The sequence below is a fragment of the Gavia stellata genome, chromosome 18, assembly GCF_030936135.1.
Source record: "Gavia stellata isolate bGavSte3 chromosome 18, bGavSte3.hap2, whole genome shotgun sequence".
NCBI classification, from domain to species: Eukaryota; Metazoa; Chordata; class Aves; order Gaviiformes; family Gaviidae; genus Gavia; species Gavia stellata.
The window spans coordinates 4791651-4817845 of NC_082611.1; the positions used below are offsets into that span (position 1 = coordinate 4791651).

At 40.9% G+C, this 26195-nt stretch overlaps 1 protein-coding gene across 2 annotated transcripts; it reads right to left on the reverse strand.

Moving 5' to 3' along the window:
- Window positions 1-1972: 1972 nt before the first annotated feature.
- Window positions 1973-25082, reverse strand: WIPI2 (WD repeat domain, phosphoinositide interacting 2). Of its 2 annotated transcripts, none has more exons than XM_059826292.1 (12): window positions 24981-25082; window positions 16052-16134; window positions 11310-11479; window positions 9944-10040; window positions 9266-9363; window positions 8718-8810; window positions 7851-7921; window positions 6815-6922; window positions 5870-6034; window positions 4762-4869; window positions 3464-3561; window positions 1973-2671 (listed from the first exon to the last, which is right to left on the reverse strand). In XM_059826292.1, the coding sequence occupies exons 1-12, from the start codon at window positions 25052-25054 to the stop codon at window positions 2559-2561; spliced, it is 1278 nt and encodes a 425-aa protein (XP_059682275.1). In that variant the 5' UTR covers window positions 25055-25082; the 3' UTR covers window positions 1973-2558. The 2 variants fall into 2 exon arrangements, with proteins under 2 accessions (XP_059682275.1, XP_059682274.1); XM_059826291.1 differs by having other exon boundaries at window positions 3431-3561.
- Between the last annotated feature and the right edge of the window lie 1113 nt (window positions 25083-26195).

Below are 26195 nucleotides of genomic sequence, written 5' to 3' on the forward strand. Positions count from 1 at the left end.
TTCTCCCAGTTACAACAACTAAAAGATACTTTAACTGGCTTCCAGCTTCTACTTAAGAGTGAACCAAGCAGGCCATAGCAATTCAGCAGTCAGTGCATAGCTCAGGAGCAGGAGCATACTGCAGCATATGGAAGACGCAAATACAGTGAATATGGGATCTCCAACTCACCTGTGGACGATAAGGTGTAAAAGGTAAGGGGGTAAAATTAGTACAATACACATTCTCAATTTTTAGCAGTAAAAGTTAATAATTACATTAAGGGGTATATCTTACTATGTCACACGGCCTTTGTTACACTCAGGAGTCGTAAAAGGTTTGTGCTTAGCAGACCCGTGTTGCTTATGCGTGTTTACTGCTAACTCTAGTTGTTGAGTCTACGCCAAGCCTCCAAGTATGTTATCAGGAATGTTACCAGCTTTAGTCTGGAACAAGTAGACATCTGACAGCTCCTAGGTGGTTCAGTTTGCCAGCAAAGCTCACTGAGCTTGTATTTACTTCAAGACTTGTATTTTACTCTGCAGTTATGAGCTCCACAGCAAAGCTGATAGCACTTGCAGTAAAAAAAAATAAAAAATTCCAGACCACGGAATTGAGTTGTCAGCCAGAGCTTAAAGTCAAGAGACTAAGTGATATTCCAGCCTGGCTCAGTGGTTTGCTTTGAATGTGCTGGGTTCTGGAGGGGACACCACAAGCCACTCCAGTCAACTACTTAGGATAGTCAAGGGTTTTCAGTGAATAAACAAGCCTGATCCCTTCTCTCCCACATGTGCTCGTGTAAGAACATCTTCCACATACACAGACTAACAGTAGCCTCACTGATACAGGCAGCTCTCTTGGCAGGGGCTACCACCATCTTCTGCACTTTTAGAGGAAGGGGAAGCCCACCTGCCCACACAGGGCTTTGGGGACAAAGACCACTGTCTGCTATTGCTTGAGAGAAGACTTGTCAACAGTACCAAATCCTAAAAGCACATCACTGTCTGGTCGTGGTAGGGAGCTCACACGTAGCTGGAGTACTCAGCTTCTGTCCTCCTCTCAAGATCTGTAATTTCCTTGTCTGTTTTTATTTTTATTTCTTTGCAAGCAGTCAGTAGAAGGAAAGGAAGCAACCCACATTGCTACACAAAAGGCAAAACAGGCTCATTTTGGCAAAGGAAAGTAACACTCACCAAGTACTTTGCTAATCACTCACTCACTAACTGTTATCCAAGACTTAAGAGAAGGCACATTACAACTCTAAAAATACTCTGCAGCACTGCTCAGCCTTGGAAAGCCCTAGCCAGGGTCAGGGCAGTTAAGGATTTATTCCAGAACTGCCAAAGAGACAACCAGTCCTTGGAGTGTATCACAAGAGATACTCTGATGAAAGGGGAAATAAAAAAAGGAAAAAAAAACCAGAAAAAAGAAAAGCACTGTTATCCAGCAGAAGAGAACCGAGAAGAAAATTAAATCTTTCAAAATCATTTATATTTACATCAGTATCTGGAAAAAAATAATGAACCTTCACTATTAGAGCAGTACATTCAGCCCCAGACTGAAAAGAAGGAAGAATTGAGAGCTACGCCTTCCAGCTGAAAACCTTAAGGCTGTTTAAAGAGTGGGGCTGCCATACTCTATGCAGGGACTTCCATCCGGCCTGACAGAATCCTTGCTTTGGATAGTTTAAAAAAAGTATAAAAAAGGTTATTGCTACTCTGCCAAGGATATGAGACAATCTACAGGAGAGAAAGAAAGCGCATTCCAAGTCTTCTCAAAAAAACCCCACAGGCTTATCAGCCCCTATGGGCTACAGACACCCAAGTACTAAAGGTGTACAATCAAGAGTCGCTGGCAATTCCTCCTTCATTCTATCTTTCTTCCTGCAGCAATTTCTTTTCTTCCCTGTAAAGGCACTTTCTATATTCTATATCCTTATGCAGGGACACACTTCCAGTTTTCCATCCCAACAAACAGAACAGTCCCACAAATACACAACATTCAGAAGGAATTTTAATTAACAAAATGGTCCAGGAAAGGGGAGGGAGAACCCAAAAAAACAGGCCATTGCATTTGAAAGGTTGCATGTCAGTCACTAGGTATGCCTGCAAGCCCATGCACAGGAAACCATTTGGACCTTTGTCAGTGCAGAACTAGTCTCAGCTTCCAGAACCACTTCTCTACTCCTTCCTTATATAAGCTAAATATTATATACATATATAAAAAAAATACAAACTTGGGTTTGTTATAAAGTGGCTTCTCTCTCTCCCCCTCCTATGCTTGCTTGGCACATGAATGCATGCAAAGCTAGTAGGCTTTGAGGGCTGCACAAACAGCAGGTTTTGGCAACAAAAAAATAAACACAGCTAAAATAGATAAGCAAGATTAAAAGCCACTGAATTGAAAACCATATATTTTTCCAATTGTATAGAATCAGAACTACAGCTATGACTTAAAACTGTAAGAGTCTGTCATCCTCTCTCCCAACTCATGTCAAAGTTCATAGCAGCATAACACGAGATTCCTCAAGAAACATCAAGCCAGTGTTCTCTGCTTCAGGAGTGAGTTCACAGGTCAAAGTTTAGTCTGTCCGAAGGATCATGGGAGGATGCTCACTGTCTTCATCCAATCTAAGTGAGTTGGTTTCATCTTCCAAGCAAACTCCACCCACGGCACCCAGGTCATCCGTATAGGCTGGAGAGAAAGGAACAAGTAGTTGGGGGATCAGCAGCACAAACTAAGGCTTGGATCCAAAGTAAATGATTAGAGCTGAAGTACCAGAGGTTACTTGCAACAGTTTCCCTGCCACCCTATGTTTGCTTTTATCATGACTGTGTTTCGCCAAGCCAAGAGCAGTTTACGATCAAAATTAAACTACTCTGCATGTGCACAACACATACTTGTGCTTTAGGCAGGCTGATGTTTTTATCTCCACCCATGCATTACAGCTGCAACTGCAGAATTGATGCTATACATGCCGACTGTCCTTCCTCTGCAGCTGAAGCACTGACCTGAGCGCCATACAAAGATGGTAGAAGCTCCACTCGGAGAGCTGCAGCATTAACCAAATTCTCATTCTCTCAATTTAACAGAGCAGCAAATCAGGCTAAAAGGTCACTGTTCCCATAAAGGAACGATAGGGGCACTTAACTCCTGTAGGAAATAATTGTGTTAGGGCAACTCAAAAACCATTTGGCCAGCACTGGAACTATCACTACAGTAATCCACCACTATTTGAGACTTAGTTCTACTCAGAAAGTAGCAAAGATGAGTGATCTGCCTATAGCAGGCTACTGTACATCACAAGTGCTCTTTTCCTACTGCTCACCAATGCTCCACATCACACCTGCAGTTATGAAAAGCTCAGTGTTGAAGTAGATGAGCTCACGCAGCCATCTAGAATGAAGCAATATGCAGAGGTGCTCTCTGCCCCATTTCCAGCCTTCTCCTTACCATGCCTTGTGGGTGAGGAAGGCACATATGTACCTTTAGTCACAGCAGCACTGTATGTCTGCGCTACCAACGGCCGGTCATGGGATGCAGACTCTAGAATTTCGTTGGCCGGCTCCATGCTGCCATCAAGCCTACCAAGCAGAGAGAGGTTAGCTGGAGAGGTGATCTACCTGGGCATAATACAGCTTCAGTTGACAGCTACAGAAGAGTATCTCATTAGACATGCAAGAATAATACATATACACATGCAACAGGAGGAACTTGGTCCCTCCACTCCAGACGACTGTCAAGAAGGCATCTGACAATACTTCATATTTAACACTAAAGACACATCAGTGACATGCTTGCCTCTGACGTGGCATCAGAATCTAAATCCTTGTAGCTGATGCTATGAAAAAAAGACTCAAAACAAGAGTGCATGATTAAAAAAAACAATAACCATTCCAATCAGCAATATTACACATTGTCTCTTGAGCTCTGTCCACAACCGAAGTGGTTGCTTCATACACATATGCTAGAAAACCCTCTAGTAAAGGTTTAGAGCATTTCAGAAGGTTTAGAGCATTTCAGAGATTAAGAACTTGATAAAAAAACTTCCCTCTGAGACTTCACTTCATCTACAAGTGAAACTAGAGGTCATACCTTAAAATGTTCCGATAAAGGTATGATTTTTGACCAGTATTATAGACTGACCAAAGTTGCAAACCTGAATTATCATCATGAGTTATTTGCTTTAATTCTATGATTGAGCATGTAAGCAATCTGACTATATTACCCTAGCTTTTCCTGGCAAACCTTATTAAAAAATAACAACACCTTGTCATATTTTCCTTAAGTGTTCTACAGTACTGCTACAGAACATTAGTTGGCTGGCCTATATGCAAGGAATTTTAAAAAGGACACCGGTAGAGAGAGAATACAGAAAATTTCATAGGCCAGATTCCCCTCTGAAATCAGAGTAACATCTCTTTCTCATCTCTGTAATCACTTCATTTATTGATGAAGAGAATGGTGTCAGGTGTTTCAAGTTCTTAAGCAACTCAACTCAAACTGCTAAGTAAGAGGAAACAGGATCACACAGCTAACAGCGATTGATCCTTCACTGCAATCAGACAGTGTTAAGTTTCATGGTGCTTAGGGTAGTAGATACTAGGAAGGAAGGCACAGGGGGATTCTGAAGTTACTCATTCATGTCAGAGGTCTGGAAAAAGATTGGTGCAAGTAAATGAGCTGTTCGAAGTTAAACTTAGTTCTGCTCTGCAAAACTCTAAGAACAAACTGGATTTTGTGAAAAAATAAAATACAACAGTCCTCAGCTAATGTGGACTTACTTGTGCTGCTTCATTAGTGTGCACTCTCCTCCTTCTTGGGGGTCTAGGTTGTACATGTAGAGATATCCGTCAGCAGCTCCCACCAATAAACGAGGGATCTTCTGGATTCTAGAAAGGTTTGGGGGAAGAGTCACAGATTAATAACAACTTAAGTTTCATATCAGCACAGTCTCCTCCCCTCCTGTGATTTTAAGCCATTATTTTTCCACACTCTTGCACCTAAACAGGGAGGATTGTTAACAGTCAGACAGAGCACCTAGGAAAGAACTGTGCGTAAAAAAAGTAAGGCATAACCATGTTTTGGGGCTAATGGGATGCCACAGGAATCAAGCAACTTACATATAAACCAGTAAAACAGATTCAGAAGTTACCATCCTGTGATCAAGCTTTGTGCAGCTCCAGAGACAAGTATCCTAACGGGAAGTAGTTACTTATTTCAGAAATGTTACAAGGCTTAATTATTGCTTAAAGGGTGCTTTGAGATCAGAGAAGCGTGAGTACTGACATGAAGTAAATTTAACATAGAAACTGTAAAACCCCCACAAAGTAAGTTTACTACCGCTCAGCTTACTGCTTTGGTAGCTGTGCCAAATGGGACCTGCCTTTGGTGTAGACAGAATAAAGATCGATTTAGACCTCAAAGTTAACTTTAATGAATGCTATGCTGTTTTAGAGACAAGAATAGTATGAACTTCCTTTCAGCAACTTCTGTAATGGTTAGTCTGAATTGCCTAATTTTGCAATTCACTAACACAACATACAGTATCACTCCCCTCACCACTAATAGAAGCAAATGCCATAAGCATATGGGTCTGTTCTCAACGTTCTTCTTTCAAAATCAAAAGACATCTTTAAACAACACTTAGAAATAGTCTATTCTCATTCAAATATTATGCCTTTCCCTGCTCCCCTCACAGCACTGTGAGGTGTTAGCTCTAACACACTGCTCTTAAACTGGAAGAGGCTTTGAAATGATTCCAGGTGATCATCGCTCTGTGTACTACCCGCTCTGCTACAGACGAGGTTATGTTCTACAGTGTCAGCCTCTCCACAGCTCAACATGGCAACCCAGCTGGGCTGTGAATGCAGGTTCAATTTCCTTACTCACGTGGCAAGTGCGCAGATGTTTTTGTGCCCACAGAACGGCAGACGGACTGTAGCAAAAGCTCTACCCTGGTTGAACATTTCTGTTACTTGAGAAGGCAGATAGCTTGTTGAGGCCATCAGCACTTTTCCAAAGTAACCTGTCCAGGTTGTAGGCTCTTCCTGAGGTCTACGAGTCAGAAGAAAAGAGTCACTGACTTTGCCTTCACATTAGAAAGGTGTGTAAACACTTTGAAACATCTGTTTTATTTTGAAATATTTTGAAACATCTTATTTTTAAAGATACTAAAGAGCTATTTGTTTCTCTTCAGAAATAACTAACACCCTTGAGAACTCTAATGCATTCCATTTATGCTACAGAGTGCTATATGTCCTACAATACTCTCAGCCTGTTATTTAAGCATGTTTGACTGTAAACTGATACTTCTGTTATAAAACTGCATTTCATAAGGTTCACTATACAAGAGCAAGATCTCCTGGAAAGTGCTACACTTCACGATTTTATTCACCTGTTTACCACTGAGCAAATCATTGTTTTCAACAACTTCCACAGAAATGTAAGAAAGACTGTCCTCTCAAATCATAAATAGGAACATTTTACAACTTGTTCCCTTTTAAAGCCCTGTAGGCAGCCGGAAGGCATTGCTGAGATAGCTCTTCCCATATGGATGTCAGGAGAGGTGAAACACAAACGTAACTGAAAATGTTAAAACTGCTCCACATTCCTCTGCCACGGATGGCCAATTTCTCTTCAGCAGAAATACCTTTTCTGTTCACTGGGAAAACAGTATACAGCTCAGCTGCAGCTGCTGATTCATAAATGACTTCTTATGCCCTTTACTTTAGCATTCAAAAGAAGTCTGTCCACACTTTGGAGAACTCATCCTGTCGCATATAATCAATCTTAAAGCTTTTTCCTTGAAAAATATAAGGCACCTCTGAAACCTACTTTTCTTTCACAGTCTCAAGTTTGAAGATATGCACCGTCTCTGTGTTACTGGATGCAGACAGAAACATGCCATCCATGCTGAAAGCCAACGAACAGATGCTCACACACCTAGAGGAAAAAGAAAGGAAGGAAAAACACTGAAGCATTATTTTTGCCATTCTAGTACTGTACCAATTGGTGTAAGAAGAAAGCTAGTGTTAACTAACTCATGGGAACTGACTTAAATGAGAATACTACTTCTCCATTTTGGTAGGTAGGAGTCCTTCTGCACATTCACCACTAAGGAGCTCCATAATGTTCACACAAGCTGTACTGTGAGAGCTGGGAGGAACTGTGGCTGCATGGTAGACTCACCTGCTCTTCTCCTGTCAGTGATTGCAGCTGACTCGCAATTAAGCCAAAGTATTTGGCTTAACTAATAATTAAGCAGATTTCTCAGTCACCACTGCTTTGCAAATAAGAAAAAAGAACATTTCCATAATAAGCATTCTGAATTCTCTCATACCTCCTTAAAGCACTTCAAGAGCAAGATTCCCATTAATGATGTTCAACTCTGATGTATACCAGATACAGGGGTCAATTAGCAACAATCTGAACTCAGTCTCACCTCTGTATAGTGCAGTAGAATTACAGAGTTACTACTACCACAAATCATAGTACCATTTCGCAATGGCTATCAATGATCACAGCACTAGAAGGATTTAGAAGAGAGCAAGAATATTAGATGTTCTGCCTCCAATTATCATAAGAATACAATATATCTTACAAAAGGTGACCCACTTTAAACAAGTTCCCTCACCAATAAATTTTTAAAAGGCAGACAGAGTACAATTCTGACAGGACTGATTTGTAGAATAGTCAAGTCCAAAAGAGTGAAATTGGAAGACATTCAAGCTGAAACTGTTTTAAGTGTACGGGCAGGGATGAATGAAGTTGAAAATAGGCAAAAAAATCAGGATGCCAGCTCAATTGCAGAACATACTGGAGATCTACCATAAGGAATGAGCTTCAGATAATTCGCCCAGCTGAACTTTACCTCTTCACTCCCCTTCGGAATTCAAAGAGTTTCTGTCCCTCTGGAATGGAAAACACTCTTATTACTGTCCCCTGTAAAGAGAAATAAAAAATCATTTGCTATTTTAAGTTCATTCATTGTGTATTAGCTCTAGTGAGCAGAGTACAACTACAAGCAGCAAACCACTCTGTTTACTTATTGCCATTGATGCACACCACATACTAGCATGAAATATTTATGGAGCTTGTTCGTAGGATGTGTTTGAAGAGTAGAGAAACAACAAGAGGTGGGAGCTATTGACATAGAGAACAAGCTATGCATCAAGAACAGCCCTTCTTACCATATTTGATCATGAAAATGACCACACTAGCCAAGTACCACAAGTACAGTCACCTGGATGTCTCTGTGCCTTTATCAGATGCAATCAGTTACACCTTTATATTCTAAGCTCATTACTCAAATAACAGAGGCTTCAGACTTTCTAATTTATAGAATTTAGATGGACAATTTGTCATCATGTGCCAAAGACTGGCAAGACACTTATCTCTATTCTGACTTTAACTATCTTATTTTCATTAGGAAGACAGCATCAAAACAAGAACTAATTTCAAATAAGTATCCTGCACTAAAGGGAGAAACACTTAAAGGATTGCCCTGATTACAGCCAGATTAAAATATCTTTATTTAAATAAACTTATCCAATATTTCACAGCATGGAAGTTGCATCAAATATCATTAACAGTTTTTAACTTACATTTGCCATTGTAACTGTAAGCCTTCTTTTGAGGCGCTTGTGCATGGAATTGTGCACACTTAAACTTACTTAAAACGCTTAGAAACAGATTCCATTTTTATCACCGTCAGCAAGTCAATAAAAAGCCACCTTACCTTTTCTGACGCAGTGGCAAGTTTAGTACCACTTGCGTCAAATGCCAAAGCAGCCAAGGGACTATCGTGAGCTGGGATCATATTAGCAGCTCTCTGCAGGAGTGAATCAATAAAATATACCCTTAGTACAGTACAGGTTAAAAGCTATGTGTTTGCAGCTTAAGACTGCATATTTAAGAACATTCAAGGCAAATATGAGTCTTGCTTTATGGACAAAAGCTTCAATATTTGTTTCAGTAACTGCTAAGTACATAAAATTATCACTGAAGCATGTGCATAGAGAGTACAAGCAGTAGAAGGATACTTAAAAGACAATTCAAATAGAAATTACTTTACTTTGCTCCACCCATTTGCCCAACTCTACTCATCAAATCTAATATTAGCATCTGTATTTTCTTTGCCGACATTCTGCGAAGCCTAGCTATAAGAGATACTGCAAACTGACGTAGAGGAACCCGAGTGTCTAGTAATTCCTCTCTGAGCAAGTTAAGTCACTTCCAAAAACTGCATCTTTACAAGTGGAAAGAGCAGTCACAAAAGATCCTTACCAGATTGATGGTGTCAAAGACTTGTACTTCACCAATGGTTGCACTTCCTGGATAGGCCAGGTAGCAGTTATCATTGTTTATTGATAAAGCACACAACCCTAGAAGAGATGCAGAAATAGAATTAGAAAGAGGCAAATTCCAAGACTTACGCAGCAAAACTTTCTGATTTTGTGTTTGAATAGCAAAGATAACTCAAGTTATCCTCACAAGGTATCAACAGAAACAGAGTAAGGATGAGCAATCTCAGAGTCAACCTGCAACATATTCAACTATTTAACGTAAGTTGAAGTTTAACATAGAGTAGAAAAGGAAGAATACCAATAGAGCTACAATAACTGATTAAGCAGTAGAATTTCCCATGTCTGCCATGATTCCTTTACCTATACCAAGTGCTGGCAAAATCCAGTTTGTATCGCTACTACTTCTTTCTAGCATTTCAACACATCCATTCTAGGTGTCTAAAATACTGGGAAGATGCAGTTTAAAGCACAGTCTGCTATTTGTTCTCAAAAATATCACCTGGATTAAACGGGTAGGCTTTAAGACAACACTCATGTATTTAATTGTCACTTTTATTTGAAAGCGGAATTCATAGTGCTACAGTTCCCTGTAGGAAATGTCATACATTGACACAGAATGAATTTTTCAGAGTTACACTAGCTTTTACAACATACTCACCTGCAGGATTGGGAGGTGTTTCCCTGATTGTATGTAATACCTTCATGTCTCGTATGTTGTGTATATAAAGAGACTCTTCCAGACATACTATAAGCCTCTAGACATGGGAAAGAGGACAAAATGCTGATATCAAACTGGAGTTTATATTAATTTATCAATCCTAAAAAAACTGTATCCAAAAATGCAGCAGGTACCTTCCAATAGAGAAAAGATTGTACCCACCTGATGGGAAGAAATAAGTGTCTGATAGAAGACACACAAGATAGACCTCTTGACAAGGCTTCAACAGCACAATACTACACTCGGTCACTTGAGCTGACCAGTGCACTTGACTTCTCTCAACCACGCTAGTGCAAACTGATTTAAATGAAAATTATTTACATTACTAGCTTAAGTCAGCAAGCCAGAAACCTTCATTTAAAGCTATTTCATTCTTATTCTGTACCTGCCATTTTGTGTTTCCCTCCCTCAAGAAACCAATTCACACGTGGAAATAATTTTCTGCTTTGGCTAAACAGAAAAAAACATACAAGACTTTAACCATTTATAAAGCCTATTATTTAATCATTTGTGAGGGGCTTTTTTTTTTTTAAAAAAAACCATAACAAGTTTGATTAAGTTCTTCAACATCTCATTTACACTTTCGTAGACTGCACCTGGATGACTAACAAGATGTTACTCATTTAATGCTACCTCACTATGCCAGAAATCAAATTAGCTACTGTTTCCCTTATGATTTTAAAGAGGAATCCCATCCTCCCACACCTGATTTTTGGGGGCGAGGATGGACACTAAGAAGATTTTCTCCTTCAGATGCCATTCTCTCTACTTTGAATAAACTGGTTGAAGACAGAGAAGTCCGCATTTGCAGACAAGCCTATTAACTATTAATAAGTTTGCTGATTTAGTAATACAGCAAACTATGGTTCCAGGTACTTAACTCAAATTTCACCAGTTCAGTGATTTTTTTTTCTTTTTTTTTTTAAAGAATTCAGCAAACTGTATTAAAAACATAAAAAGGGAACAGATAACTTTAAGTTTAGACCTGAACAGAAATTGTCAGTTTCACATACTTTCACATTTAGGATCACAGGATGATTCATATTGGGAGAGACCTCAGGAGGTCTCTAGTCCAACCTCCTACTCAAAGCATGCCCAGCTTGCTTAGGGTATTTTCCTAAGTAAATACATAAACACAGAACCAAAAATACTTAACCAAATATGAGTACTGAGATGCCATACAGAAGCTACAGTTGGAAAAGTACAAGTTAATTTCAAATAGCAATCTGTCAATCAGCAGAGGAAGTGCCAGAGTAAGATCCACAACCCCCTCCCGTGTTTTCACCTAGTCAAAATTACTACTCACCTGCCTATTGAGTTTGACAGCCAAGATGGTGTTGGAGTAACTGTAGTTGCAAATCTCTGTCCCCTTCTTAAAGTGACAAACCTTCAGCTTGCGTGGAGCTTTAAGGCTAACTATGGCCACCAGACTACTGGAAAACAGCCTCTCCACAATGCACACATCTTCTGTGTCAGCTGAGGAATCACAGTAACGAGGGAAAAATACAGAGGGAGATTTCAGGGAAGAATAATGATGCACATCAACAGAAATACAGTCTAAGAAAATACAGTCTAACAGCACAAATATTCTGCCACAACAGCTCAGAGTCAAGACGGGATGCAGGACAGGTTTTTAAAGCAGAAAATCTACACAGTAAATGCTGATTTACAAAGATTTCCTGCACACACACACACCCCCCCTTCAAGTGTCATGCAAGTTTACACTTCAGAACAGAGTGTCTACTCCCCCCCTGCCCCAAGATCCAACAGAAAAAAATCCCAAAGATACAAAAAATATTGTCAAAGCAAATTGTCAAATTCCAGGATCTTATAGGAAAACAAAGGTTTTTTGGGTTTGGGGGTTTTTGTTTTGTTTTTAAAGCTATACTATGTATGGAAGGGTTTTTGATGACTGAAAACCCTGGAGTTTCTGCACGCCTCTCCATGAAAAAAGAAAGAAAGGTATATTAATTTGTTATAAGACTGCTTCAGCCACCAATTAGGGTGGTGTGGGTGCTTTTTTTTGTGGGTGGTGTTGGGTTTTTTTTGACACACATACCATCTTTTACCTGACAGTCCCTAAAAACAATCTGTATAGGAATCACCGAAGCCCAGCATGTACGCATAGCCATAAAACAGTGTCACTTCCGTCACATGTCCTATATGGAAGCACTGGAGGCAAAGGAGGAACACAAGTCACCACTGAAAATGTGGGGAAGACAGCAGGAGGGAGGAGAGTCCAGGATCTCTGGCAAAGAAGCCCTTTCAGAGCATTTGATTATCCTACAGTATTGGACCAAACTGGTAGGAGTCCAAGTCCCACCACCAGTTACCCTGGCACATATGCTTCCCCCTCCCATCCCCTGAGGCTCCCCTCCAAAAGCCCCAGAGACACAGTGGACATAGTTTTCGCAGCAGGAAAAAGCTGGAGAGAGTTTTACTGCTCTCTGCAGCTCTCCCACAGCTACCGGCTACATCTGCTCTTCCATTACAGAACTGAATCAAGACAAGTGACTTGAGCCTTTGGCCTTGATCCATCAAAACATCCAAACTTTTCAGAAGTCAGTATCTGGATGAGCTCAATGCTTAACACATTCCAAACCGTAACACTGCCAGTAAAAAAAAAAAAAAAAAACTTATTTCTGAAGGCTTCTGTTTTGGCTAAGAGACACATTAAATAATTGGCAGTGTTCTCATCAACAGTGACAGAAATTCTCTGAGAAAAGTTCTGTCCAACATTCTCAGCATATGACAATGTCATCACTGTGTGACATGTCTGCTTTGCAAGTGCTTTTTCTGGGCAGTTATTTCAAGAAAAAGAGGAGAAAATATTTAATGCTGTACATTCTTTTGAGAGAGAGAAATAGCCTGCTTATGGAAAAGGAGGTGGTTTATACTAAGCATTTTCAGTATTCTATGCAACATAATTGACTTATCTAAATGTCGCATTTAAGATGGTACTTTTCCAGAGAAGACAAAACAGCTCACAGAGGCTTTGAAAATTCAATTTCCTCACTTTTGCAACAGAGATAATGCATTTTAGCAATGACTTTCTTTTCAAGGAATTGTTCTCCATTTCCCTGATGCCATACACAACACAAAAAAAGAAATACAAAAATCTGTTTCAATAAGTTTATGCATAGACTTTCAAATGCAGAGATCCATGTTCCTTGACTCAGACTAGTAACATAAAAGATTCTCAAATATTTTACAGAACAGGTTATCAGATTTCCATCTAAGCCTGGAGTACTTCATAACGATGGCATCCGTTTACAAGAGTCTGAAGACCAGCACACAGAGATCCAAAAAACACAGTCTGACTGCTCCTTGCTCCTGGGCGAGCACAGCTTCGTTCCTCATTCAGGGGCAACTGTGTTAAGACACAGCTTCTGGGATTTGTTACTCTCTCAGGGAGGCAGAACAACTGCTATTTCAGAGGAGGAACAACAGCTGAGATTCAGATGGAAAAAGTGCTGTCCCATGCTGCACTGATGGGAAGTGTAGGCAGCAGGGAAGAGCACTATCAAGAACTAAGCAGTCACAGACAGAAGAAAAAACTTTGAACAAGGAAAATGCTTAAAATGTATAGACAATCCTTCAGTCTCATGGCAAAAAGACTTACTCTAATACAGACAGTTACATTTAGAGAAAGGCTTTGTGATGGGCTTTAATTAAATTAACTTGATAAATAGAGGATGCACCCCTGTTCCTTTGTCTTCCCCTAACAGGAAGAAGCGATAAAATCTCTTCACAGCTGCCAAGTCATGTATGCTGCCTAACAAGCAACCATTCAAGTAGAATACCAGGCAATACTGCACATCCTACATCCAGCTGACCTGAATTAATTATATGTTTAGAAGCACTAGTTAAGTCCTATAGAAACATAAAAACTTCATTGCTATTTGTATTTTCTCCTTTACACTACACAAGTGAGCATTACCAGAAACTCAGATTCAAAATACAGTAAGAACAAAAAGAACTGCAAAATTAATTAAGTATCAGCAGTGAGCGGAGAACAAGCAAATACATAACAAGATTACAGTTTCATAAACACAAGCATGTAGCATCACAGACAAGAGCTGGTTAGAACCAGCTAGATTATGATCAGCCATGCTTTTATTCCATTTTTAATCCAGGAACATGAAGCGTGTTATAAGCATTCATTAAGCCTTAAAGCACCCTCCCATCTAATACTTATTTTTACAGGGGGATCAACTGAGCAGGGAGTTAGGCGATTTGTAGAGTCACAGTAGAAGTCAGTGATGGGAGCAGACAAAGAAACCTCCCATTCTTTCAGTCGTTCTCACAAACACAAGACAGCTGGGGCATATTCTGTAGCTTGCTTTAGACACCTACACAAGAACTGGCAGATCAATCCTACAGAAGAGAGGGAGGGGGTCCTTAAAAGTGCTCACTCAAAACAACACAAAGTCTTTAGACCCACTTAAACTAAACTGGGAGGCAGGAGGCATGTGTCCAGAAGGCCTCAAGATATTGCTTGAAGAAAGGAGGTAGCCAATACATAGGAAGCCCTCCACCCCTATATCAAGTTTTAAACAGCCATGGTTTGCAAGCCCAAGACTGAAAAATAAAGACTTCAGATATTTAGGTCTGCTGCAGACATTGCATGCCCTATGAGCAGAGGTCAAGACAGGCTGGCTTACACAAGTCAAACCATCAAGTTTTCTACTAAATGTTACCTCACGTTCTGCACTCTGTATTTATGGACTTAACACTCATGGAAGAAAACTTACAATATGAAAGAGGTTAAGCCAATACAGGCATCCCAGAATAGTTTGAAGACAAGACTGGAATCAGCAGGCCTGAATTCCAATCCCAGCTCTTTATCAGTTTATTGCAAGATTTTGAGCAAGGCACTTTATCCACTCTGTACTTTTTCTTTCAAGGACTACCTAGAAGAAGCAGTCCTGCAAAATTCAGTCCAGTCTCTCTCAGTGTGTTTCTTCAGTGTCTCATGTCACGGGAGTCATCTTCACTGAGTCTCCTGGGGTGATATCAGGCCAGATACTGTAAGCGCCTAACATACTACAGAGGTCAGGTACCTAAACTCAATGGCATAAAATGGAATTCAAGCCACCGATTAACCAGTACAACCAGACCATGACTCAAACAGGCAGATGTAGCTGCACCACAATTTAACCAGACCACAAGTGCCTAATTTGAACCTCACAATTACTTCTCTCCATTGACTCTATACAGAATCAGGCTGTCACCACAGATAATAGGGGATCTGAATCACACACCATTTTCAAACTTAAGATGCCACAGGGTCAGGTCACTTAGGGAATGGAGTCTGAAGACAACTCTGTTGTGTAGCATGGTATACCGGGATCCTACTGTAAATGCTGACATCATAGCTATTGGTACCATCTGTTCACATGGAGTTTACAAGAAAGCAAGGATACTCATGCATAGCATACATAGTTTACTTATTAGCACCTCAAAAAAGGGAAGTCTATGAACTGCTGGCAAAACAGGGGATACCACTTCTCCCCCAAGCCTCCCTCCATTTCATCTCATATCTTACTCAACTGTAATCAGCATTGGTAAGTTATGGGAATTTGGATTATTCACCCTTTTGGACGAGTAAACCTGCAGCTATCACGTTAAAAAGTCTTTTTCTAACAACAAATAGTAGGATTAAAGAAAAAGATAATCAAGGCTTTGGTTTCTTATTTGATAAAGGTATCTTAGTGGTTGCCTGGCCCAACAGCCAGTATGAAGACCCAAAAGACACTCTCTCATACCAGTAAATTGCTATTGGACATAAAATGAGAAAAGCAAAAGAGTTCTCCTCATAGCTATTATGAAATTTCACAACATACCAGCTAAATTTAAATATAGAACACTGATATATAGTTTTACCCTGCCAGCAATCGTTTGGTATTTGTGTGATATTTCATCATACACTTAAGGTTCCTCTTATGTCAATTTCAAACAACCTGTCAAAAAATGAAACATGTCTTATTCTTCCCAAATTAAGCCAACTGAGGGGATAAAAAAAGAAAAAAAAGAGAAGATACTCACTGCATTCATAGATCTGCTCTAATTTGTCCACAGAAGAAAGAGAGAAGAATTTGTAGCCTGATTTACTGCCAACTGCAAGGGATCTGAAAAAGAAACAAGCCAGTCAGGAACATAAACTAAATCAGCTGTGACAACCCTTGGACAGATTCTTACCCTATTCTAAAACTCCAGTTGGGTTAGCTCAGTAAGAAAAGCGATAAAAACCTTGACCAAAAAAGCCACGATAGACACAGATAGCTTCTTCCACTCTGAAAAGGTCAAACAGCTTCAGGATTACTCCAGGTGTAGAATCCTGCTTCACATTTTATGAAATGACAGTTCACAGCTTAATGTAACCCTACTGCCCAATTAATACTGGTGATTTCTCCACACAAACTAAAAGCTTTAGTGTGGAGGAAAGATGATGACTTGAATAATGTAATGCAAACCAATTACATCATTGCCTCATCATTAGAGGTGACCTCCAAGACCTTTTAAACTGGGCTGTCTGGGGATTTTTTGCTCTTTATACTGTAACCTTCCCCAAACACCCCAAAAGAGTTTTCATATTAAAAATTAAAAAGGAATTACAGACTGCTAACTCTCATTTTCTCTGGGTTTATTTGATGATATTCTAGCACCTCCAAAGAACATTGTTAGGTTTCCATCTCACAAATACTCATGCCTAATCTTTGATCAGAGACGCCCTCTTAAAAATGCTAGTCACTGATGTTAAACAGATTTTAACAATAGTAGAACATTAAAAAAATGACTACAAACCCTTCTTTCCTCCATTACTCAATTTCCACACTTAGCTCACAGACCATTTAATTGCTTTTCCAGTCAGAGTCAAAGACAGGTCTTAAATTTTAAGCTAGAAAAACCTTTAGGCTTGTCTTGCAGGTCTTTACACACCAAGGCAACAGACAATGGCACATTCTTATTTTCCCCTCCCCATGCAGAGGATGATTTTATGCCACAGAAAAAGAAGATTAACAATCAATACAGTTATGCAGAAGTGTATTAGTATGCTTATAGTTCATATATTTCTTACTGCCAGGACACATGGAGAAAAACTAATTAAATTCCAGTAAAATGTATTTCGATATGCCAAACTGTGGCAAGTCATTCAATACAAGGCTCAATCCCAACCCTGCCAGTCAACCTGCCAAAATGCCCTTCTGAACTCAGCAAGATCATTCTCTATAATTCAGATGCACTAACGATTAGTTCTGCATTTGGAATACAATACCGATTCCTAGATTTCTTGCTCTTTTTGTATTTTCCTCTCATGGCTCCAAAGTGAGCCCTTTTTAAACTTCAAGATACCCAGAAGATTAAGAATTATTCCTCAAATGGCTTGCCTTCTGAAATTAAGATCCCAAGCTACAAAATCAACTTCTGTATGATGGTATGACCTTCTCTTCTAGAAAAAAAATACAACTGGCACAGTCTGGTTAAGAAATTATATTTGAGAAGGTTTAAACCTTCAAATTAAAATATGCACCATCCAAGCAAGAGAAGTAAGCCTCCCCAGATTCAATAACCAAGATATTAAAAAAGCATAGGAGGGTTAGAAACAGAGAAGCAACTATAAAACAAAATTTTGTTGCTGCTCCTTTAAGTCACCTTAGAAATACTGAATTTAATTTTACTTTAAGCAAAGTCAGTATGTTTGGCAGACTGTATCTGCTTAGTCGCCGAAGATGCTTCAGTGTTTTTCCTCAACTACTTTTGTACAACTTAATGAAAATCCAAATTATGTGAAAAAATATGAAACTAATTTGGAAAAAAACCCAATGAGTTAGCTTTTCTTAGATTATCTACTACTTCCCTCAAAAGAAAGTTTAACAAAGGATGACATTAAAACTGTCACTTCACAAAGGTAAACAAGCACTCGACTGAGTTAAAAATAAATGGAGTCACAAGACTCCTTGCAATATAAACGATCTACAAAAGACACAGGATGATTTCCTCGTGGAGAATTCCACATAGCAGCTCTTTATGAGTGTATTACTAGGCAAAATTGATTCCTGTATTGTACTTACAGCTTTAAACACAGAATATTGCTGTATCACTGTTTTACCAACGGTATCACTACAACCAGTAAGCAAGGCCATTTTTCTTGTCCTACCGACTATCTATACCTCATTTAAATAAGCTTTAGACAATGGCAAAAGCAAGTTGTATACATGATAAAAAATGTTAGACTGAGTAGAAGCCAAAATAAAGCTCAAAACAGACCTTTCCATCCATGACAACTGCTTTTTGTTATTTCTTTCAAGATCAAGGTGATGAAGTCACAAATCATGCGTTTACACGGAACAGCTTGAGTCAGTATAATTAAACCCATTTCAGTATACAAGCGTAACTGCAAAACCACCCATTTTTCTTCTAGAACAGCATTCTTGGTTTTGGAGGGTTTGGGGTTTTTTTAAATGTAGTCTCAAATTACTTCTTATGAAACTATTGGAAAAAGGCTTTTTATATGTAATAAGAGAACTCGCTAGGCTGAGTTATACCAGCATAATCATAATGACTTAAATCCCCCATCTTCCCCCACACTGATATCACACTTAAGCCCTTAAGACACCTGATAGCTATCTAAATGACCAAATCCCACAAAACAAGTATCTAGCCAAAATTACCTCACCTCCGAAAAAATGTGCAACCATATGGGGAAGAAATATGATCAATAAGCCATTCAGCTATTGCTCAAATAGACAGTGGCCAACAAAAAGCTACTATAGTTTATCAGAAGCTCCTTTTACAACGTGGGTGTTATGCTTTATAATCACCAATTTTCAGAAGCTGATGAGAGACTGAAATTGAAAATAAAATCAATATCCAAAAAAATTGCCTTTTTCTTCTAACGTTATGCTACACACAGGTGTTTTTTTAGCTTTATTATGTGTAGCCTCTATTACACACCTTAGATTGTAGACTTTGAGCTATTTCATCATCAAGGTTGTCTACTCAGTACAAAATTACCAATATAGCCGTGATTTATGAAACCCACTTTTTTCAAAGTTAATACTGTAGTCTGATCCAAGACTACATAAATCTTGAGAGTATTTTCAAGAGCGGCTGTCATAAATAATTAAAATTAACCTCATCAAGCAAACAGTGTTATGAGATATTTCACACACTCCTTTCAAGATGCTGACATTCACTGTAAGTGCACTCACCTAGAGTGGGAAATCAGCTGGTTCAATCTCTCCGGCTCTTTAGAAGCAAGTTTTTTCAGATGGGTTAGAATCGTACAGGTTTTCTTTTGCTTCTTTAATACACATACAGAAGGAAGAAAACCAGTTTTTCCCTTTCCGTATCACAGAGGACCTTAACTATTAATCAGAAATAGTCTACATTAATCAGAAAGGGCAGCTCTCTCAAAGATTAAAATCAACTGCAGCTGCAGTATAAACATGACTCCAGAAGTCATTACTATTTTAAATAACTAGTTAATTAAACCTCCTTTCATTAAGATACAGTCTCATTACACTAATGCTCTACTTCATTTCAAAACCAGTGTAAATTTCCAAAGACAAAATGTTTTATGAACAAACACTTATGATGAAGAGAGGGAAAATAATAATAAGAAAAGGAAAAAATATCAATGAAATGACATAAGAAAGCAATTACTAAGGAAACTTACTTTGCTTTATTCCCCCTTCCCAAATGTCTGCTGAAACCAAAGTCATAACATCTTACAGACATGTCTTAAAAGAAAGGTCAAGAATGTCATTATTTTGGACAAGAGCTAAATACAGAAATGCATACATTCAACAGATTTATCAGCAACACTCTGACAAACCACAGGAGATTTTCCCATTGTTTTCATATTAAAAGAAAACCAATGCAAACTTAAATCTGCTACAGCAAAAGGGGACCACACTTGCTCATCCCTTAACATGCAGCACTAGGCTGGGAGAACAGAAAGTTCATAATCCAAGCAAACATCACTAGTCTCAGGCCAAACTCCCATCCAAATTGTCACACGCTGAGGAACAGTTCCTCTGGCAAGCCCACCTCAGCTGCCATCTCCACTGCAACAACAGCAAGTAACACAACATACGATTGCTTCTCTCCGCTATCTTCCCTGAGCATGAGAGCTACGTGATTGCTCTTTCCTTCTTTTTTTTGGGTTTAGCTTTAAAGCCTCCTCGGAATAAAGAGCTCTCCTGTCCTCAAGGATTACGGGTGAATGACACCTGAACCTAGGAGAAAAAAGGCAGAGGAGTGAACGCTCAGCACCTAAGCCTTGTTCCTCTCACCACAAGCAGTTTACTACAGAGATCCAAACATCCCATGGTAGGGGAATTACAGTAAAACTTCTGCAACATGAAGTATGCTATACAACTTTAGCAATATAAGCATTTGCTCAGAACATAGAAGCAAACTGATTTACTCGGGCAAAAAAGGGCAGAATTGAATCAGAAAGAATAGATACATGGACAGATACCTGCCACATGTAACTCCATACATCAATGAAAGCTGAGACTAAAGACGACCTTGCAAAATCAGGCATACACCAGTGTTTTCATTAGAAATCCAGATGCAAGGCTTCATTTTGTCCTTTCATCAGGAGTCTGTTTTCAAAACTACAGTGACTGTTTTGTTTCCAAGTGTAGCCACTTGATTACTTATTTCTAAAAAGGTGACCAAGACTTCTCTACAGTCTGTCCACTTACATTATTTCACACGTAGGTTCTTTGGGTGGGGTTTGGGGTTTTTTTTGTTGTTTGGTTTTTTTTTTTAATTGAATCTGAAGACCATAGAAGTTAATTTTTAAGTTCTTCCAAAGGCATTTCTCTGGGAATATTTGTGTAACAATTTAAAGAGTAGAAGTTTTACCTATTTTATAGATACATGTAAGCTTTGAGATCTTGAACTTATGCTTTGGGTAAAAAGTTACACACTTCTATTATGTTACGCGTTTCCCTTATGGGTTTTAAAGCTTGTATTAGTTTGTGAGGTGAGTTTAATTTTTCATAAACGTATCCGTGCTCAGTTTTAGTAGTTCTCCCAGAAGTAATACAAACAGCACTTGGTTTGAAGTGGTACTTCTTACCAAATATATATCGTTAAAGATTTCTAATTACTAAAACATACCTAGCACTGAGGTCATCTGCAAGCTTCTACTGCACAGTTTTGCTGGGATACATGAATTCTGATCAGTTACTTCAATTTTATCTGCAAGCTGGAGCTTCTGCCTCCCAATCAGAGAATGCCAGTCATGCCGAGTTGTGCAATGATTGATTCACTAGGGAAAAGGGCTAGGTCCAAAACAAGCACACTAACATCTTCTGAAAATGACCTTCTGCATGTTTTTACTTAATGAAAACATGTTATATCAAAGAGAACCCACAAACCAACCTCTTCTGCTGTGTTATAGGTGGAGTGTTTTCAGGCAGAGTTCCAGTCCCAGCCAATAATTCAAAACCCTCATGTAAATAAAGCTTAGGGCAATATGGAATGAAGAGGCAAGACAACACTTGCAATAACATAGATACTATTCCAAGAGACACTGTCACTACACACAGCATCTGTGAATGAACATTAAAAAAAAAAAGTTAAGTCTGGGAAAAAACCCAACTAAAAGCAAGACAGAGGATATATGCCTCAGTCACCAGGGATTGCAACAATTGGGAAAAGCAACAACAACTTTTATGTTGACAACTTTCTTCTAGCTACCAGCAATCCAATTTCCCAAGACTAAAAGCCACCACGAAGCTCATCTCCTTCCTACAGGAGACAATAACTAATTACCAACCCTTCACAAAGCATAGGAAAAGTTAGCTTGACACCTGTTCTTACCAGCAAGAAGTACCATTTTCTCTGAATACAAGGCAATTGGCTCCGCTGTCTAGGTAAGTAAGACACATTTGAGCATGAGTGGAACTGACACCTTGTTAAGGTGAAGGTAAAAGCTCTAAATGTAGTAACAACAATGCACCCATGTCATTTATTTTCCAGTTTTGTCTGTCAGCAATTTTTCTAATTACTGAAGCACACCTTAAAACATGATGTGAGCTCTACTGACTGGGAAGACGTAAACAAAGCTTGTCTTTCATATACTGTCTGAAAGAATATGCATTTGTTTACCTTTCTTGTCTGGAAAATTACTCCATTTACCTGTCATGTAAGTTGAAAATAAGCAAGCTTTCAGAGGCCCAGCATGGGAAAGTGTAATTCATTCCTAATAAGTTCTTTTCAGCTCTTCTTACCGGGTAAGTGGTGATGATCTACAACAGTATACTAATAAACCCAGAGAGCTGACTTCTTGTTTCTCTATTCAAACAAGAAACTAAGAAAGATCACAGGTGGAAAAAAGAAAAAAAAAAAATCAAATAAACTTTAGTATAAGGAACTTATACAACCACTAAATGCTACTCAGTTTAAGAACTAGAATGCAACTTGGTTAGTTGGGTCACTTACCACATCAGACAAGTAAGAAGCTGCTTGCAAAGATGTCTGCAAGACTTACTGTTTTATACTTGCTACTTTTCTTGGAGAGGTTTCTTTTGAGACACTATTAGAAAGAAGGGATACTTATTCCACATCATCCAAACATCTCATTTGTCTCAAAGTAAGTGGCCTTTTATATTATTCTCATAATTTTGAGATAAAAAAATACCAACAGAAGCCTTTTTCTATTTATGTCGTTTCTATAATGGATATCTGAAAATGCAAAAATATGCCAAGACAACAAGAAAGACTTTGTATCCCCAGACTTTAAATTACAAAGACATATGGGCCAGGTCTGGATCACATAAAAAGATACATCGAATCATCACCAAAAGTCTCTTGTCAGCTAGTCTAAAGTCTCTATAAATATATACATATTTTTTTAAATCTACCCACACAATGGGCATTCGAATGCTGAAGACCAAAAGAATCAGCTGTAGCAGAGAAGTTGAAGAACACTTTTGGATATTTACAAAAGTGAAATGGGAAAAGTAGTGAAGTAGCATACACAGTTGAGGATTAGCAAGAAAGAAATCATTAGCCACTCGTCCCTTTTCTTCCTCATAAACTCGAAGTTAAAAAGGAATCACATTTTACTCTTCCTTGAGGAAAGATTTCAAGGTGTACAAGGCAAAGACCACCTAGATAAGCTTATATTACATTTGTGTTCTTTTTATTTCTGTCTTAGGTTTGTTCTCAAGTCAAGCCCGCAGCTCTCTTGTTCAGAAGGTTTGGGTTTTTTTTGTCACAACTTGGTGATCTTTTAAATATATACAGCTCTCCACAAAGCTAAGGTGTAACTGAAAATAGGCAGCTGCTTTAAGGAAGGAGAAATAGTAAAGCTTTTAGATCACCAGGTTGCACAGCACAGTTTAACTTGAAAACTTGTATAATGGCCTTTATAAAGTGCAAAAGAAAGCGGTGACAGATTACTTAGTTATCATGACTTGTTTTATCTAGTAATAGGTAAAAAATGGATGGTATCTGAGCAAAACATGGGCATGTTTTATACGCACAGTGACAGAGTGAGCTCTATATGGTACTCGATGAAAAAACGTGAAAAGTAGTTGCAAAAGTCTTTGGCTCGAATCAACATACAGATAATGATTTACTTACAAATACACAGACAACCATTGCTTCCCCCCCATCATTTATCATGAATTATTTATTTACTGTTAAAGTCTCTTGTCTCAAGTCTATCCAGGTCCACTTGTTCATCTCTTCACCCCCAACAAAACCTACAAAAGCAAACAGTATTTCCTTCTGCAATGTGACCTTTCTCCTCAATCCTGGCAGTCACCATAAATAATCTTCTCGCCTTCACAATTCCCATATGCTACAGTACATGCTGAAGACAGTCAAAGATCTCTCTTGTGAGGACAAGATATCATTGCTTGTAAAACGAACAAGTAAGTTGTTGAAAAAACCACCACCGCACACGTGGATTATGCTCTGTGATGCCAACCTGAGATCATTTCCTCTTACTCACATCCTAAAACAAAACTCCTCCTTTCTCAAGTACAAGTTCTTTCGGTTATTGCCCCCCAGTTTCATCTCTTAGGTATTTAAGACAGTAGAATCCTTCTTTAAAGGATCTTTAGTGCTCCAATTCCAACTATTAGGGATTTCTTAAATTGAAAAATACTGCTTTTTAATACCCCATATAAAAACTAATAGGCATTAATTAATCTAAATATGCTGTGATGGTTAAATAATTAGCAAGATAGCAAGATGTGCAGCATGAACTATCTGACCCTTTCTAGAACTGAAACATGAATAAATGCGATTTCAAGAACTACATGAGAAAAGCCTCTTTTGCAAAATCAAAACCAAAAGAAGCATGGACTCATAAAAATACCTTTAAGCCTAAGGCATACTGCTTCAACACAGTCAGCAAGTGAAAACAAAAAAGTTGTATGAAAAGATAGCTATAACGAACTTTCGGGTGAAGTCTTTGCAGCTCCTAAAAGACCTGGGCCTTCATGTTATGTCAGCGTCTCCTAAAGGCTGGACATCATCAAGCAGCAGAACCAGCCCTCCCTCCCCTTCCCAAAGCAACAGCGAGCGAGGCCTCGCAAGTACAAGAAGGAAAAGCTCCCCAGGGCAACAACCTCGGGGAGGGAGAAGGCAATATGCTGCAACCGCAGCTCAAGCAGCCCATCAGCTCTCTGCTGCGTGTCCCTACGAGAGCGGCCTCACACCCTGCAGCTCCGCACACCAGCCGGAGGGGAGAGGCGGATTGTTCCTACCCCTCCTCGCTGCAAGGATGAGGGGGACCCCGGCCCCACTCTGTGGCAGCGAGGGCAGAGGCTGCAGCGGGGCTCCCCGCCAAGGGCCGAAGCGGGGGGACCCCGCCACGCCCCCCCCAACGGCCAGGCCTCCTCAGCGTCCCCCGGCCGCAGCCCTCTGAGGCGCCCCCTCCCCGCGGCCGGGCCTCCCGGTCAGGCCGGGCTCCCCCTCAGGCCGGGCGCCGCCCCCTTACGTGTTGTCCTGGTTGAAGTTGGCGAAGAGCAGATGGCCGCTGCCGCCGTCGCCGCTCTGACTGGCCAAGTTCATGGCGGGACGGCCCTCGCCACCCCCGTCCGGCGGGGGGGAACGCCTCCTAGCAGGCAGCGCACCTCAGCCCCGGCGGCCCCGGCCCCCGCCGCGCACCCGCGGCCTCCTCATCCCCGCCAGCCCCTTGTTTACGCTGCGGGCGGCGGAGCGGCCCCGCGCCTGCGCCGCCCCGCCCCCGCCGCCCGCCCTCCTCCCGGCCACCGTACTGCCGCCGCGCATGCGCCCGCCCCGCGGGGCGGGAGGAGCCGCGCACGCGCCCGGGCGGTGGCGCCGAACTTGGTTGGGAGAAAGGGCGGGGCAGCGGCGTTCTGAAGCTGAGCAGGGTCCGCCGGGGTCGGCGGCTGGATGGGAGACGCATATCCCGGGCGGAGGTCCCCAGCTCAGCCGCGGCCCCGCTGTCCCCAGCTCTGACCGCGGCCGCCACCCTACTGCCGCGGGTCCCTACAGGGTCGAACCCTGCGCGGTCCCCGCCCGCCGGCGCCTCTGCAGTTCTGCCTCGTACCGCGGGAGGTCCCCAGGGCTCCGCAGATGGGACGGCGGGCGGCGGCGGGCTCTGCCCCTGGGCACAGCCTGTGCGGGGGAGCTCACAACTGAGTGCAGTGGCCTTGTCGTGGTCGGGGTGCATCGGGCTTTGGGGGTCCCCAGCTGGTAGGACAGCCAGGCGTGGGGAGGAGACAATTTCAGGGCAAGGGGAGTCACGGGCTGCCAGATCCAGGGAGCAGTTTGTCAGGAGATATGTACATTGCATCAAAAAAAAGGGAACCATACTAGGAACGTCTGGAAACTGGATCGAAATCAAGGGCTTGGTCCTGAAAAGAGTTCATCTCGGGGAAAAGGGGAGCGCAGGGTGCTGGGGTTGGTGCCTCTGGGGCCAGCCCGTCCGGGAGGGCTCGTGACTGATGCACGTGCAGCGGCGGGGAGCGATGGAGCCACCTCCTTCACCAGCCCAGCGGCCCCCCCATGTGTAAGGGACCCTCTGGGCTCCCCCATGTTTAACCACCCTCCAGCGCTGGCAAGGAGACTCCTGCAAATGGCTCGAACCCAGCCAGCCCTGCCCCGGCACCCTTGCCCTGCGCCCACCCTGCCAGGCCCACAGCCACCCCCCAGCCAGTGCTGCCCCCCCCCCTGCGCCCCACGCGCG